Genomic DNA, 17,728 nt, shown 5'->3' on the forward strand with positions numbered 1-17,728 from the left:
AATCTGTAACTGATAAGATTTTCTCTTTCCATGGTAACTGTGACAAAATTGGAACAGGTGACAGTATACCTTTAATGGTCTTTCAGCTGCTGCCGAGGTTGAACAATACACTAGCTTTTAGCCTAAGACATAAGAAAGGTAGTTTTAATATAGAAAGACAAACAATTAAAAAATTCCATGTGCATCGCCTCATTTCTGGGCCAAACAAAACTACTTGAGGTCTGGCTGCACATTATTTTCTGTGCTTCTCCGTTAACATTTGATGGATTTAAGTGGACCTTCACGCCGGTGAAAACGTTTACTCTGTAAATGTTTTGTATAATGAACTGCTACTTAGATAGCGTATTCTGTAAACTTACCTATCATTGCTTGTACAACAATGCCACTCATCCTCATTTCTGTTCCACTGAGGATAGACATCGTAAAAAGTAAAATTATGAATATTATAGATTACAATAAGTTATGAAACGGAAAAAAAGACTTGGTTAGCATATTTATGCCTGTATTTTGTCATGTTGTCATGCTTGCATGCCTTCATTTATAAATCAGATTCACATGTAAATCCTTTTTAAATATTTAACAAATGATTCATGTTCTAACCCTGCAAGGAGATTAACGTTTTGTCACTTCAAACATTATATCGTCACCTTGATTTCGATTATATCATGATCGGAAGAATGTACAACAGTATATGCATACTTCCCCATTTCCTTTGATGTACATTTGGAGCCGTCAATTAGCATAGAATGTGAGGCAAATGTTGCTCAGAGAAATATTAAGCCGATTAAGACCATATGTTTACTAAGCTTTCTATATGTACACTCCCGATTGGTAGCAGGTTTGTGTTTTAGCGATTGTTTATTGTAGGATTGAAAACTGCTACTACGTGTAAAGCTACCGCACCTCGCACTGTGAGGGCGCTTGTATTTACTTCAACTGTTACGTAGCGTTGCATTGTATTGGTGATCTCCTTAAATAGACCACATAGTTTCGCTACTTTGGATGTGTTTCGGCGAAAGGTCTTGCAAAACAAACACACATTTACTTACAGCAATTGTTTTCTCGCGAAATATTTTTGAGTAGATTTAATTAATCCTTGCTTCCTTTTGGTTGTAAAATTGTATTAGTATTAAAAACATTGTAACGTAATATGCGGTAACCTGCTTAAGTGGTATGCAAATGTGATTGCCATGCTCGATGAAAAAATCATTTTTCAAGGGAAAGTAATCAGAAATATAATCGCGAAAAACACAAATACCGTTCCTCGAGCTCATGCACATCATTTACAATAACTTTGTACTGAAAGATTTCCGTTATATATATATATATATATATATATATATATATATATATATATATATATATATATATATATATATATATATAACACAAATACAAAGTAGTTGTATCTGCTACTTATGTTTTACGCATCTAGCGCACGTCAGACTCCCTCTCTCTCCTATACGTGAGTTTCTATAGAGACAGGGAGGGAGGGTTGGGAGGGAAGGACTGAGAGGGGCATCCATGCCATAACAAATGAGAACAAAGTTTGAGCCAGATGAACATGCGAAACATTGCAACTGCTTAAATGATAAGAGTGAAGTGGTAGCTTTCAGCGTGTGATAGTGGTTCGCAAGTGTTTCCGGGACAAACATAACTTTACTCTAAAAATCGTGTAAAAGTAGAGAGCGCAGTTTGTACTCCGATGAATACCGGGAAGTCAGTAAGCAAAATGGTTACCAAGTTGAGCGATCATCGCAACCTTTTTTCTATGAAGGAGAATTCATATGTAAATTACCCATTGACCAATGATTTCGTCGTTTTTGATATGTAGTAAATTTGCGTTAACAGATTAATTAAAAGGAGGCGAGAGGAAAAGTTAATTGCCAAACATCATGTGATCAAGCTCCACCAATAAGACTGAGTTGCTATCTACCAACTAATAGAATGATATGGATTTCCCGTACAAAGCTATTATGTGTCATAACAGGTACATTTCGTGTCATCGATGCCTTTTCTAAAGTCCATCTGAGCTGTGTTATTGTCACTTGTAACTGTTGTCCACTATGTCATACATTCCCTGTACACTTTGTTCTTAGCTAGGTTTGCCGTGTGAAACGTTCGATTTTTTGGCTCTCATGACGTCATCTTCATGACATTATATCAATCTTTCAGGGGATGTGCGTGTCATCTACGATAGCAAGTTGAATCCTGATTTACCTGACGAAGGAGTGACTATGATGCGATAACCTCATAGTTAGTTGCAAGTCGTCACAATGCAGTTATTGTTCTTCGAAATAGATCATTAAGTTTGATTTACCACATTCACCATCTCATGAATAACATTTCACTGATCCAGCATCCTTGACAACACTGAAATATTACATAATGATTTTAAAGGTGTCGCGAAACAGTTTGCTTCCGTGCAACACCATACACACGTATCAGGTACGTTTTCAAGGGGATGAGAAATAAAAAGGTCCTTTCATCGAACCGCATAGTCTCGCATCCTCGCATGGTCTGGTTATTCTTGGTATTCAGAGTTCGACATTATGTAGTTTGTAAATACTACAAGTTTAAGTAATTGAGTGAAAGTGGTAAGTCGACTAGCCAGTTGGTTGGATTCTTCTATCTGTTTCAGAGCTTAAAAACTAAGCATGTAGATAATAAAAGCTGTCTGTGTGTTGTAGATTACAAAAACGGTAATTAATTTAGCTTGTCTGAGGAAAAACACAAAAAATTTCTAAATCACATAAATACCGGTAGGAAGACCTTTGCTTTTATAATCACAAGAATTTTAAAAATTAACAACCTTATATCCCAGGATACGAGAAACTCTCGCCTTACATAACTAACACGAGAAAGAGGAAATTTCGTACGTGCACATTTTTGTGTTGATGTTCGGACATATACAATATAAAAGATTAATGTTATAAATCATCACTTCACTTACACACACGATAAACTGAATTCCAGTCTCGCCGTTGAGAATCTAAAATTTAATCAAATAAATATTATTCGCTATAAGATGAAATGCCGTGGTGACGGTATTCTTCAAAGCCTGACTGTGACGACATCGAACCTCATGCATATTTAATATCAAGAGAATTTGTACCTATACGACAGGTCAGTGGTATTTCGCGCAGAGTCGCTTAAAGGCGGAGCCCCCCTTTAAAATGACGCGAAGCTATGGCGGTGTTCATTGTGTAAGTGGGCACCAAACAGGCAACACGCGGGTACATGCTCCAGAAAATACCACTTTTTAGTTTTCTCTGGCCGCAAAACGCGGACAGACTGCCAAGCTGTCAGCGCGAAGCTGCTGCCGATCGAACTCTGTGGTTATATTCAAATTCTAACGAGACTGGAAGACAACTTTTTAGGAAATTCGAGCGTTGGTGGTGGGGAATCAATGACCGTTGGCAATTTGAACTGACAGTCAATTAAACGCTTGTAAAAACTTTGTTTGCAGGATTAGCAAAAGGTGACAAAAGGTTGAGATCAGTTTGTGTAATTAATGTTATAGAAATGAAACATCGTACTGGCCAAGTGTTTGACTGGGAGGAGAACACTAATGCGAGAACCTGGGATTTAAAAGTGCGGCTTTAAGTACACATATCGAAGTAGGCAGCAAGTTTAGGTGTAAATGTCAGCTTAAAATTTTGATAAACGAAATTATCTACTCTTAGAATATAAGGGGTGACTGGTACCAAATTACTCCAAAGTAATATGTGATCAATAACATATAAAACACGATAGGAACGAATTTGGGATGATTGGATTTTCATATTTTTCAAATTTCTCAAAAGTGTTAGGTGCCGTATAGCTGAATGTTGCAATATTGCAAATTGCTCATAAAAAAGTGTTTACTGTAAAAAGAAAAGCAGATGAGATTATATTTGTGGATTAAATCGGCATTACTTTACCATCAAATTATCCCAAATTAGTTCCAATCGTGTTAATTAAAATAAGATTAGATAGACACTCAATTTTGCATTCTAATGTACAGTTTTAAGTTTACATTCAAAATCGATTCATTTTCAAATACATTTTATTGATGAAAAGGTGTTTATGGTTTTGTGACAACAAAACACGCCATTTCATCAGTGTGCCACTTTTTGGAGTTAGCTTATACGTCTAAAAACACGATTGGAACTAATTTGGGGTAATTGGATTTTCATATTTTGCAAATTTCTCAAAAGTGTTAGGTGCCATATAGCTGAATGTTGTAATATCGCATATTACTCATAAAAACAAAAGTGTAATATAAAAAGAAACGCAGATGAGATAACGTTTGCAGATTAAATCGAAATTATTTCATCATCCAATTATCCCAATTTAGTACAAACCATATAATTGTGACTAAGAATCCCATATGAATATGTACATTTGGCACAGGGACCAGAACAGATGTCAGTTGAAAAATAGATATGCAACTTAATTCTGTGAGCCATTACAATCCATCAAGCAATTTATTAAGTTGTTTTGCGAAGTAACTTCGAAACGTTTAACTTCGTAAGTAGCGATCATAGCTACTGGCGCTACGTATACAGAGAAGGACACTTTCAGTAGCGTGTGATCACACTCTTTGATATAACAGAGGCCCAACATGTTTCAATACACAGCCATAAATGCGTTGACAAAGATACGCATGACAAAGTCGATAGCTGTCAGCAATAAACGTTGAATTCTTGCTGCCGCACTTACTCACCTTTTTCATCGTTGTTTGTTTTGTACGTGGTTATTTGGCATAGTGTTTTCCTCTACGTTTTGCATACTGCGACGATTGCTTCGAATCTTTATTGATCCCCACTCTTCCAGATTCTACCTCATTTTCATGCAATATCATTTTGAATGGGGCCCCGTGGTTGCACAATAATTGACAAGGACAATGTAATGTACACAAAAAATGTGTGTTTATTCATACATGGTACATGAAGTCAATATCTGACACAATACAAGCCAAACCAATCTGATCAATTAAATTTGGAAAGTTCACCGTACTTAACAATAAGGTTTAATGTAACGCGTGGTGATGTACAGCCCTAGAAAATACCACTCAGACGATAGCGAATGTAAAGCACATGTTAAGATCTTCACTTACAATGGAAACAACGATTACAGTTTGCTGAAGTTCTCCTGAAAATAGATATTTTAAGTGATGAATTGCAATTAACTTTTTACATGATGAATTCTTACCAGAATCTGATTCAGGATAAACATTTTGTAATAAATACAAGATTTCATCATCATCATCATCATCATCATCATCATCATAATCATCATCAACAACAACAACAACAACAACATCATTATAACCATCATCAAGAGCATTTTGTCAAAATTTCAGACAATGATACAAACCCAACGACAACTATCTTTGAATTAATAATGGCTAAAGACCGTCCATCATCAATGTAGAAACATTTCTCAGTATTTTGTTTCTCCTACAAAACTAACATGAGTTACCTTATATTTTCATGTATATTATAAAGAAAAGATTTAAAGTACACTTTAAGCAAAAGAGTTTTTCTCAGACTTTGTTGCATTTCATTCACTGTCATCACATAGTGCAACTTGTAAAATGCCTTTGGTTTGAATTCACCAAATACTGGTACAAGATTTCGATCAATGTAAAATACAGCACGAACCAAAAATGAACCGAAAATACTTTAGACATGATGAACTTCGCTTTTTGTACAATACATTCATTATATATTTTTAAATTCTGGAGTAACAAGGTCGTCTCATTGTGTTTTCCTGGTTCAGCGACTTAGTGACCCTTGTTTGCCGAACTGTTCGGCCATGACAACAGTTACTTTTAAGTGACAGAGGTGCTGACAGTCGACGGACCTCGTACAGTTGAATTTCGCCAAGGGTGCCGCCGAAACCAACTCTCTCCATCAGCCCGTTTACAAGGTAGGACGAGGCATACAAACAGCAAGATCCCCTTCATCGCAAGGACAGTATCGAAAATAAGAACCAACATGGTCGACACCAGGAACTCTCTCACGACAGCTACACACGACAGTGTGCTCAGAACAGAATAAATAGTGACGAGCAAACAGAAAATATACTTGCTGGACTCTTGTCTGTGCCGCCTACGGTAAACCGTAACGATAATTGGTAAGGATAGCACCAGAGACAGACAGCAAGGCATGTGGATAAAGATCAACCGTGAGATGCCACCAATCAATGAACACCCGTAGGAGCCATACACCAAAACACCAACTGTGTGCACTCACACAAGTGCAAGGCCATTTCCAACACCGCGATGACAACTGGGAAAATAGACCCCCAGACAATACTTATAATCTTGTCTTTGTAGCTGAGAGACTGGTTTTCCCCAAGATTCTCGCCAGCATACACAGATAGAGAAAATGAAAGCAGCCAAGCACAGCTACTGATGTTACTAAAATGCTTTACAGTGGAGCCGATCATACAAGGGAGGCGGGACAGCGTGTTTTCCTCAATTACCAGACTAATAATCTCTGATAATAGCCCAAAACCCATCAAGAAAGATAGGCAAATTTTCTGAAGCTTAATTTTCGTATTGAGAAGCACGGTTACCACAAAAGTGGACGCAAGGATTAAAATCAGAGACGAGTACCTCAGAAGAGCGACCATCCAACGGCGCAAATCCGCGATTATTGCGGTGTTGGCATCAGGGTGGACTGAAACGCACGCGATGGCCACATCTTGGGCCGGAATTATTTTGAATGCTATAATCTGTCTATCTGTAACACTTTCTGCTCGCAGCAGCCCATCACTAACAGCGACACTATCGGCTGGAAGGTGTATTACCTTGCCCGAGTGGCATGAGAGCGTTAGCTTGGAAACCGGAGTGGTATAGCTTGGCTCTTGCATTGTGGGTACTGCAGTGGAGAAGTCACCCAGACCTTCGCCTGCGATGTTTCGTGATTCCCAAGCTGCACACGTGTAAAATATGTATCCGACTTTATTCACAGAATTTTCAGAAAACGTCGATAAATTCGCCGATGATGCAATTTTGCCTACAAAGTGGACATCGCCCTCAATGAGCACTTTGACAGCAACCCCACCGTCGACTAAACTCTCCGAACCCTCGTCGAAAAATTGAAATTGACCACTGGAATCAAAACTCAATTTTACACCTGGTTGATTGCAATTACCTAAGTTTGCTTCCAGCCAATAGCCTATCATCGTCACATCAAGGGATGAAGACAACACAGATGTTAGCGAATCGTTCACAAGAAAGCGAAGGACGTCAAACCTTGTAGGACGGAGGGTATATTCAACGATCACTTGACGGAAAGGCCTGCTAACTATATCACGTACGCCCAGTACACGATAACACGAAATAAAATCGTTTAACATATCGAATAGTGCATTGAACCTGTCAGCAATCAACATGTTAACACTTTCTCTCTGTTCAGCGGCGTCAGTGACGGTAACCTTCACAGTTATGTTAACCGAATGCAGATTATCCTCTTCATTTTTGCAAATAGAACTCTTGTTTCCCCTTTCATCATGCTCTGTGTCTCTCTCTAGTGTTCGGATTCCTGGCACAAATTGAGTTCGTATCACTGGATTACATAAAAAAGAAAATTCGTCGGATTGGGTTCGGAAGATCTCAGCCAAGCAATCAACAGGCAACTGTAGTGTCCTAACGGAATCAGTTTCTTCATTTTGAATCTCGAGCACAATGTCCGTAAAAAAACCAAAAGACAACTGAAATTTAAAACTGTCATCAGACTGGTTATCACTCTTGAACTCCATGTCCTGCAGCCTGACTCCACAGTTGACGCCTGCGCTGTACGAAAGCGTGCCTCCTAAACGAGCACACGCCAAACAGAGTGGGTTTCGGTAGTAAACGAATCTACCCATGTCTCCATGGCGAGATGGTTGAATAAATGCACTCGTTGCTGCCACAAACGAGTTGCACAGATCGTTGTAATAACTTTCACCGGCGTTGTATGTTTCGCATGGGTTTACAAGTTGAACACAATTGTTAATCAGTTCATTGGAAACAACCGGCGGAATATTGGACACTCTGCACGGTTTGCCTTCGATCCAATCCAGCACATCTAGTACAGAATAATAAGTTGGTGGGGCTGGAAGATTGCACGACACCGCCGTCTTGAAGAACTCTATGTCCTGCAGGGCAACGCCATTACAAACAGCACAAAACACATTGCCAAAAAATTGCTTGTTTCCGTATACAGGAGTTTTCAAAGGCATGTCAACGGTCATATCTGAAATAGGAAGGAAAATAACATAAGTAATGGGTCATTTATATTTATATATATATATATATATATATATATATATATATATATATATATATATATATATATATATATATATATATAATGACTGGGAAATATTCGCAGTTTCATCTAAAAAAGAAGGAAAATACTTTGAGTGATGGATCATATATATATTATATACAGTTACGATCTTATGTGTGTCAAAGACATAATTTTTATTTTGTCTAACGTTTCTTGTATTCCCCCTCTCTCTTGTAGCCGATGCATTAGCAACTTTATAAAGTACTTGAATGCCTTGCTCTAATGTAATTCACCTAAATTACGCCATTATATCAGGCTTGTCTTCCCTTATTGTGTATGTGCATATGGAAAGAAGCCAGCGCTCGACAAAACATAGCTCGTAATAGAAAGTCAGTAAGACATGGTATAAGGAAGTTTCCTGTCGACCCAAAGTGAACAACAAAAAATGAAACCGAGTTATTTCAAATAGAACTAACACTTGACGATTTTACTTCGCTTAAATAGCATACCATCTGTCTGCTCAAATTTAAGTTACATATTAAACAATGGTTTGCTCTAGTACGGAGAACGTTTTTTTCAAATTACTCTCTTTGGTTCTGATTTGCGTTGTAAGCATGAATATATAAAAACTTCGCAGTACCTCCATCTCCCAGCTGTTCACAAAGACTATGTACCATGAACTCCTGAAATGGTTGACCCGGACTCAGTGTAGGACACTTGCGTACCATCCGCATGCCAACACCTGTGACACTGTCGATTTCCCTACAGGCACTGTTTTCTGACTGGTTTTCTACACCTCGGCAGGTTTCGGCGTAGCCCTTGCAACATTCTCCGTGATTCAAACACTCGCCGTTGCAGCTGCACAGCCAAGGCTCGTGCTCTGAAAACTGTGTCGACTTGCCGCAAAGGGATTCAGTCTCGCAGAGTCCCCTGTCCGAGAATCCTGCCCGCTCGATTGCATCAAGGCATTCATTAGGCAGTCGTAATGCGCGAGATAGGTCAGCTATTTGCTCTTCGTTGTAAGGGTTGGAGAGGTCGGGGAACTCTTCACTCTCAGACCAAGAATACGATTCATTTGTAACTATGCTGGATTCGATGAAACCAAGAAAATACGCTAGACAAAACCATCCAAAGGTCATGCCTCGTGCCATTATATCTGTTAAAATGTGTAGGTTCGACTTGCAGAATGAAAGTCATCACCACGAGATGTACCGGGTGAGAAGACCTGTCCTATAGTGATGTCAAGATCTTCGCCAGTGTTACAACTTATGATGTGTGGGCGTTGCAGGACAGTTTAAACCCCGCCCTCAAGAGTCGACATGTACGTCAGTCTATCTGACAGTCACTTTCCAAACGAACACGCTGATCTTGTCACCTTTACTGCAGAATGACGCCGACAAGCTCTTCAGAATCTCTTTGAGAAGTGTTTATCATCGGCGAGCTCCTTTGAATTATTTTCCGAGTCGGTGAGTACAAATGAAGTAAGGCGCACGACTGTTTCGCGGTGATATTCAATGTCTTATTTAGATATCCCGAGAGGAAGAAATTTGGCAAACAAATTTATGATAAACTGCTTTACTTATGAAAAATGGACAATTTGCCTTGATATTCTGATTTTCATCGTGGAATAGCGTAGTTGAGAGCTTTGTCCGAATAAGTATAACTCTATAAAATGCAATTTAAGGTGTGTTTGTTTTCACTATCTAAAGTATTTGAATTCAATATCATACATTGCACTATAATCAGAATATAACAGTTAAATTATACATGAAACAGGGGGTGAAATTCAAAAAAGCTGTCCATAAAAATTACAAATAGCGCTGTGCCTGTCACTTACATCTTTCACCGTTGTTGAACGCTGAATAACAGTTCTGTCACCAAACTTGGTAAATATTGCCAGGACATCCTTACGGTATGGATTTGACATTGTGGAAATTTTTTTCTCAAGGTATCGTCGGAAAATGTGAATGGGTACCCAGAAGCACCAACAGAATTTCGATACATGACTTGGTCCTGAAATTAAGGTAGTTCGCGCCTCGAAAAGTTTATGACCGAAGCTTGTGCTAAACTTTCATTAATCAAATTTTCAACCATTCTCTTTCAAATATCAGGAAGAAAAATTGGTTGTCTGCCTTGCAAATTTTGTTACTAGAGAAGCAACTTAAGGTAGAACACCTCGGGGATAGATATTCGGACTCTGAAACTTTCACAATATTACTTTTGCCTGCACTTGCTGGAGCTCATTCTGAAGCTTGTGCAGTTGTATTCCGCTTAGTTTTGTGAACATGTGTAATTTTATTTTCATCCATGGAGATAAAACAATGATGGCCATGTTGAATTTCAGATGTCATATTGAGTTGCAGTGCCGCAGGCAATGACCTGTTTGATTCTCCTCGAGACATGCAGTCTTGTATAACTTCATAAATTAGTAGGTGAGATCTTGAAGTCTTTAAGTACGTCTCGAAATGTCTCGCAGTAACTTTATCGTCGTCACCACGCCACTAATCCTTCAAAACAATTTCTAGAGGTTCGCTTTGAATTCCTTAGTTTTGCATGTCCAGAGATTCCGTTAACGCAAAATTCTGCGTATTTCACGCATAATTACTCTGAAGTACGCAAAGTAAATTCAGCGTAATCCCATCGCATTGAAAAGAACGCAGTCTCCGTAACAAAGACATGAGCAGACGTGGTTCCCTCGAATGCGCAGTTTATCCAGGACTAAAATTAAAATGTTTGCCTATAGAAAATGTTCACGATTTTGCTATATTTTGTCCTACACTGTCAATTATGTAGCATCAATTGTTTCCTTCAAGGTTGTTCCAATATAAATGTAACATGTTCGGTGGATTTTATAGGTACTTTAAAAAGAAGTTCTTTTTTTCATTGCTCCTGACTCGTACTTGTAAACCCTAAAGATCTCCGCGTCGAATATCAACAATTTGAGCTAATGCTACGCGGACTAGAAATAATAGTTTTATGGCGGTCTGCACGCTTCTTTACAACGAGTATTGTGAACTCTTTCCGAATATTGCAAAGTTGGCCATAATTGCAGCCGTGATTTCAGTCTCATCTGTCCCATGTGAGCACGGGTTCAGTACCCAAAACAGGATTAAAACATCGAAACGTACTTATCTGAGTGAAAATGTCATAAATGATCTGATAGTGATAACCATGGAAGGGCCAAGACTTGGCGAATTTGACTTCAGAGCAGCAATGATAGAGTTCAGGCAGCAAAGACATCGTCGGAAGTAGTAGACAGAAAAAATAACGATTCCGCCGACAGAGAATATAACAAAACAAAACTATGAATTGTAAAACTCACCAAAGAAGAAACATTGTCACTGCTGATGTTTATTGAACACTTTATTCATTGACTTTTCAACTAGTTTTCAATATCGCGTGTACAGCGATTTTATATGTACTTACATGTAGTTGTAAGCATTATCGATACATTTTACGCAAATGAAAAAAAAAACCATTTGCGTAATCCTAACGGAGGCTCTGCATGTCACTCTGACATATGTTATCAGTATTTAGATGTTACTTAAGGGGTTGCTGCACCCAATAGCGGGTAGTTTGCTCATTAAACATTTTTTTACAAATATTCATTCAATTTTAATTAATTTGTAAATCTAACATCAAAATTTTGCTTGGGTTCATCTTTTAGCTTGTCAGGCATTCGTAAGTTGCGTGATAAAGAAGTGTTAATTTATGGAAATGTATGCATGTCACCCGATTTCCTGGCTTCTTTTTCATCCAAATTTCAAAATTTCCAAAGAATTTAGCTCCACACTGGCTGGGTCAACTTTTCTGAAATTTTCACATTATCTTCTTTAAATACTATATAATAAAACGACTATTTTGTGTAGCAATAAAATTCTTACATTTTGAATTAGAGGCATTTTAATTTAACTATTATAATTTCAACCCCTATTTTGATTAATGGTCTTTCAACACTTGCAATTTTAGAATGAGGATAGATAATGCCAAATAAAATGGTCGTTTTTTTCTACATATACTCTTCTTTCAAGTGAAATATTACATTTCAGAAAATAAGGTCAGATTTTTTATTTGAATTAATTTTATCATTAATACCGAAAGTGAGGTTCCCCCCAAATATACACCCACGTGCTACCATACTAAACTTTAGAGTCTCTGTGTTTTTAAAATATACAGCCGTGTTAGCAACATGCAGTTCCACGATTGTAATTAATTTGGGAGAGGTATAATTGGATCTGTCAATTGTTCGAACTTATAAGAAGTGTAAGGTGGCCTGTACTTTAAGTACTGTTGCAATATTACAATTACTCATTAAAAAAACAAGTTTATTGCAAAGAAAGAAAAGTAATTTGCTGCTTAAAGGAGCATTACTGCGATATATACCTTAACACAAACTTCTTAAAATATTCTATCGGTAAAAGTTTAATACAGCGACCAAATGGAAATTTCACGCTTGAGTCGCAATGCCGGCAATAACCAGTTTGATTCTCCTCGAGACATGCAGTCTTATATAACTTTATTAGTTAGTAGGTGAGATCTTGAAGTCTTGAAGTATTCTTGAAAGGTGTCGCAGTAACTTTGTCGTCGTCACCATGCCACTTATCCTTCAAAATGCCGAATTTTACTTAGACGAAATTAAAATTTGGAAAACAAATCTATTTAATTTGAAGGAAAATCTTTAAAAAATATGGCATAAAATAATTTATTTTATGTACTTTGTGTGTTCATAAAAAACAGCACACTTTCATTACTTTGAACGCCGTTTTGATAACAATTGATAACAATATGGAGTTGCAACGTAAATAATATACATACATACATACATACATACATACATACATACATACATACATACATACATACATACATACATACATACATACATACATACATACATACTTACATACATACTTACATACATATAGATGCTGTATATAAAGTCTTTCGACAAATCTAAAACTGTGTATCTAGGAATTTCACAAGAAAATTAAAGAAAAATAAAATGAAAACAAACGCACGAGAAAATTCGTCACAATAAGATTCATTCTGTCAGTAAATGCTCCTATACCAGAGGAACTTGACTCCCATTAGTAAGGAAAAGGACTTCGAACCAACGAACACTTGATGTTTATGAAAATATTTTTCAATACTGTTTTTAATTACGTCCGTTAAAACTGACACATAAACATTGCAGGAGTGATTAATATCTGAATAGAACAAACAATTAAAGAGACTGCTGTAATATTTTCCACCGGTGAATGATGTGTCGATATTTGATTTTCTCTTGACGGTGCTGCTGATGTGAATTTTACTCATACATGTATACATACATACATGCATACATGCATGCATGCGTGCATGCATACAAGCATGCATACATACATACATACATACATACATACATACATACATACATACATACATACATACATACAGACGGACGGACGGACGTAGAGGCAGACAGACAGACAGACAGACAGACAGACAGACAGACAAATTCTAATGGTTGGCTTCGACATTCCTAATCAGGAGCTACGCTGACAGCAAAAATAAAAAAAGTAAAACAACAGTCTGCTTTGTGTAAGTTAATGGTTTTCTTGAAATCAAGCCATGAACGAAGAAGCAAACAACCTCCATCAGTACCATAGCCATAGCAATGATTGCATAAAACATTTAAATATTTCGTCAATTTTCTCCTAACAGACCTCGTTCTCTCGTGAACCACTGTGTTGCCGAAAACCTGATTGGCTCTTGGTAGGTCCTTGTTGTTGCCGACGCAACATGGAGCTTGCATGTATCATTCGTAATTTAGCCCTGGATGATTAGAAGTATTTACAAAAAGTAGACGTGCTATGATCTTCTCATCGTCAGATTACTTATCTTTGGGAAAGGTTAGATTTTCCAATCCTTTGCTTATCATTTTGCGAAGCACGTAATTTGTCTTATGTGAAAAAGTGACTCCTAAACTTACATTTGTCAACTTATTTCGCATACCTGTGGTAGAAAAAAAATAGGTGACCTCTTCAGTGTGCTTGTGTGTGTATGTTGTGTCTCTCTTTGTGTCTGTTTGTGTTAACAGTTGATTATAATAGATGTAATGTTGCTGAAAATGATTGTTACATTCCCCAGCAAATGCAGAATACACGGATACCAACCACACTACATTGGATCACAATCATCATGGGCAACACCAACACCAACAACAACAACAACAACAACAACAACAACAACAACAACAACAGCATTCGCGTCATCATTAATTTCGTCGTCGTCATCATAATCTTCATAGTCAGCCCAGACATATTTGTCTCGGACGAAATATATTCAAATTAATCAGGAATCATAGCTGAAGTAGAACAAGAACAAATAGATCATACCAGACTTCAAGCTGTTCTCAGTATAGGAGAATTTGCCAAGCCTGATCTTACATATATAACTTGATATTTGATAAAAGTCCTAGGTTAGTACCAAAAGTTTTGGTTTTGCGGGGAATAAGGCATGAGTAGGTGTTGCAAACAACCTTTGTCATTTTAAGGTTTATTGATCGGAGGCCAAAGCCCCATGAATTGGACCCTATATTTATCGCTAAGATTTTCTTCTGTCAAATAATTGTCAAGCTACATTAATAAGACCTTGGAACGTTAACTTGTCAAAGTTGCCATGGTGATCCAGTACCATGAGAATGTTGCGCCCATGACCCTGGATATTATGATTAGTGATCTTGCACCAAATGACCTTGCACCAAACTTGAATATTGCTAAAAGCTTAAAACTTCTTCTCCGAAACCGATGAGCACATCTATTAAAAATTTGTATAAAGGATCAGCTGACTGAACTCTTTCAAGTTTTGCGAATAAAAAAAAAAAATTAGCATGGCGTTTCATGGCAATACTAAACCTACGACATTTCGCCCTAGCACACATTGGCATATCCCTGAACACCTTACAATCTTCTTCTCAACAGCGAACGGATTGATTACTTTGTAACTTGTGACATGCATGAGTAGTTCCTTTTTAGTTGGCGAAGGAGAAAAACGTCATTTTCGTGTGCTTCGTTAATTTTTCATACTGTCTATAGGTTACATAAAAGAACCCCACAGTTAGGGTTTTTAGCACACGTGTCACTATGGGACCAAACTTTTTTCGAAAAGTGTGTTGAAGACAAACTTTTGCATGTTTGGATAATCTGACTGCCAGTGACTATGCAATGCATAGGCAAGTGAAACTAAAGGCTTCAAACAGCATAGACATTAGGCCTTTGCTAAAACAGTTGTTCCAAAAAGTAAGCAGGATCATGACACCATAAAATTGGATGTAATTCTATTGGAGGAGTTACCATTTGTGAATTTATATTATCCTTTATGAGAAGTACATCATTGGGCAGTTGCAAAGGTACTAAGATATTAGTGCTGGGAAAACACGATTTCTTTGCCGAAGATGCATTTTAAGGTTCAAAGACAAGAAATTTACCTTTTTAAGCTAATGATTCTCTAGTGGTTAATGAGCTCAGAACCCCCGTAAATAATATATTTTCGGAAAGGCCAGATATAGGGGAACATTTTTGTTAACATAGTGTTACCATTGTTTACATAACTATCACATGACAGGTAATTTACATAACCTTTCAAAAATCTGGTTTCCCTATGTTTTGTTTCAATGCTTTGAGATAAGTGGCTGAAATTTGTGTGACCTTCCAAAATGTGTCTCAGAATTTTATTAAACCTTCTTAAACAATTTTTATGCCACAAAAAACTTCAAGAGCGGTGAATTTGACCCTAGCTAATTTCTTTAAAATTGTGCTTAAAAAACAAAGCAAGATATAAAAAATCTGAGACACACTTTCAAAGATCGTTGTGACAGAGTCAGATATTTGGAAGTATTGAGACAAAGCATAGGGAAACCGATTTTTGAAAGGTCATGCAAATTACCTGTCATGTGATAGTTATGTAAACAATGGTGACACTGTGGTTACCAAAATGTTTCCCTATATCTAGGCTTTCAGAAAATATATAATTTATGGGGGTTCTGAGCTTATTTACCACCAGAGAATTGTTAGATTAAAAAGGTCAATTTTGTCGTCTTGGAACCTTAATGGCTTGCGTCAAATGCGACGAAAAAGCCGTCGCTGAAACGCTGTGTGCATATCATCATAGAGAAAGATAGATAGAGTGGCAACGGGTATTGTTTAAGGCGTGAAGCGGTTACGTAACCCATCCATGTTCGCCTCGCCTCAGGTTGCTCTCGTCTCTCTTTTCCGAAGAATGCCGACCATGAATCCTTCGGTAATTTTCGGATTTTCGCCAATTGTTAAGCGAAAGTATGTTCGGCAAAGTTTGTGTTGTTGTTGTCGTGTGGTGCTGAGCAGAATTGACGTGCTGGCGAAAACGGGAGTGTTTTGAGTTTCAGGAAAGTGAGTTTTACCGTTTTAAAAATTCCTCTCATATTTTTATGAATATATAATGAGTGTGTTTGAACCAAATTTGAAAGTCTTTTATCGATACTGTCTGGTTTTACTCAATGGTTTACGGTCAGTCATACCGTCTTTTACACGTGCGTCAAGGAAGGACATGTTTATGAAACTGCTGGGGTGTTATGTTTTGATTGGCGTGAAGCAGTGTTTCTGGCCTGAGAGCTCACAAAGTAACTATGGTTGCTACGCGACTGGCAGTACGATGCCATCTCGTCGTATTTTTCGCATAATCTCGTGTAATTATCAACCACAAACAAAGCCTCCAAAAAGTTTAACACCTTTGAAGCTCATTTTAATATGAAAAGCCAATAGTCTACCGAGACGACCATGGAACAAAAGGCATGCAAGTGTTGCCACTCTGTTTCTATGTTTCTCTGTGATATCATCATGGAGGACTAGCAGTGGAAGTGTAGGAAATTAAAAAAGGGCGTTTCAGTCAGATTCACAAATATTCTGATTGGTATTAGAATTTTGACATTTTATCAGTTTTGGATTCACCATATCGGTATCAGCCCAGTACTTTACTTCTAGGTTCGTTAACCTCGAAGCTAGTCCCAAAACTGACGTTTGATTTTGATTCCTGCCGTGAGGCTTATTTGGCTTTAGCTTGGATTTTAAACATTTTGGTAAAGTTCATTTTGTGCTTGAATTAAAATGCGAATTGTTGTACAATATGGCTTACCATTCTGCCAGGGGCAGCGAATGAATCTCTTCATGAAAAAAAGGTGTTCGCAAGCGATTTAGTGGTAGGGGAAAGATATTTTATTCTGTCAGTGCAAGGGATAATAAGTTATTTAATTCTATCAGTGGAAGGGATAAAATTTGTTTTCATCTCAAATTGGGCGACTTGAAATACAATCATTAGGGCGAACGTATCATCTGCATGCAAGTTCAAGTTCATCATCTGTGAGTGGGCGTACTATTTTTATGATAATTTTGTCATATCATAATTTTCTGTTGCAAACGCTGCTAACGCCATGGACCTTCAGCCCA

At 37.5% G+C, this 17,728-nt stretch overlaps 1 protein-coding gene across 1 annotated transcript; it reads right to left on the reverse strand.

The window, feature by feature from the left end:
- Window positions 1–5,438: 5,438 nt before the first annotated feature.
- Window positions 5,439–10,848, reverse strand: LOC139118342 (uncharacterized). The gene is made up of 2 exons (XM_070681610.1): window positions 8,908–10,848; window positions 5,439–8,231 (listed from the first exon to the last, which is right to left on the reverse strand). Exons 1-2 carry the CDS (start codon window positions 9,416–9,418, stop codon window positions 6,190–6,192), a joined length of 2,553 nt encoding a protein of 850 aa, XP_070537711.1. The 5' UTR covers window positions 9,419–10,848; the 3' UTR covers window positions 5,439–6,189.
- Window positions 10,849–17,728: the final 6,880 nt, after the last annotated feature.

This window comes from Ptychodera flava, chromosome 2 (genome assembly GCF_041260155.1).
Source record: "Ptychodera flava strain L36383 chromosome 2, AS_Pfla_20210202, whole genome shotgun sequence".
NCBI lineage: Eukaryota > Metazoa > Hemichordata > Enteropneusta > Ptychoderidae > Ptychodera > Ptychodera flava.

Coding starts and splice junctions, on each gene's coding strand:
- LOC139118342 (XM_070681610.1), bottom strand. CDS start 9,418: ATGGCACGAGGCATGACCTTTGGATGGTTTTGTCTAGCGTATTTTCTT. Junction 8,232..8,907: donor TGAACAGCTGGGAGATGGAG/GTACTGCGAAGT, acceptor TTCCTATTTCAG/ATATGACCGTTGACATGCCT.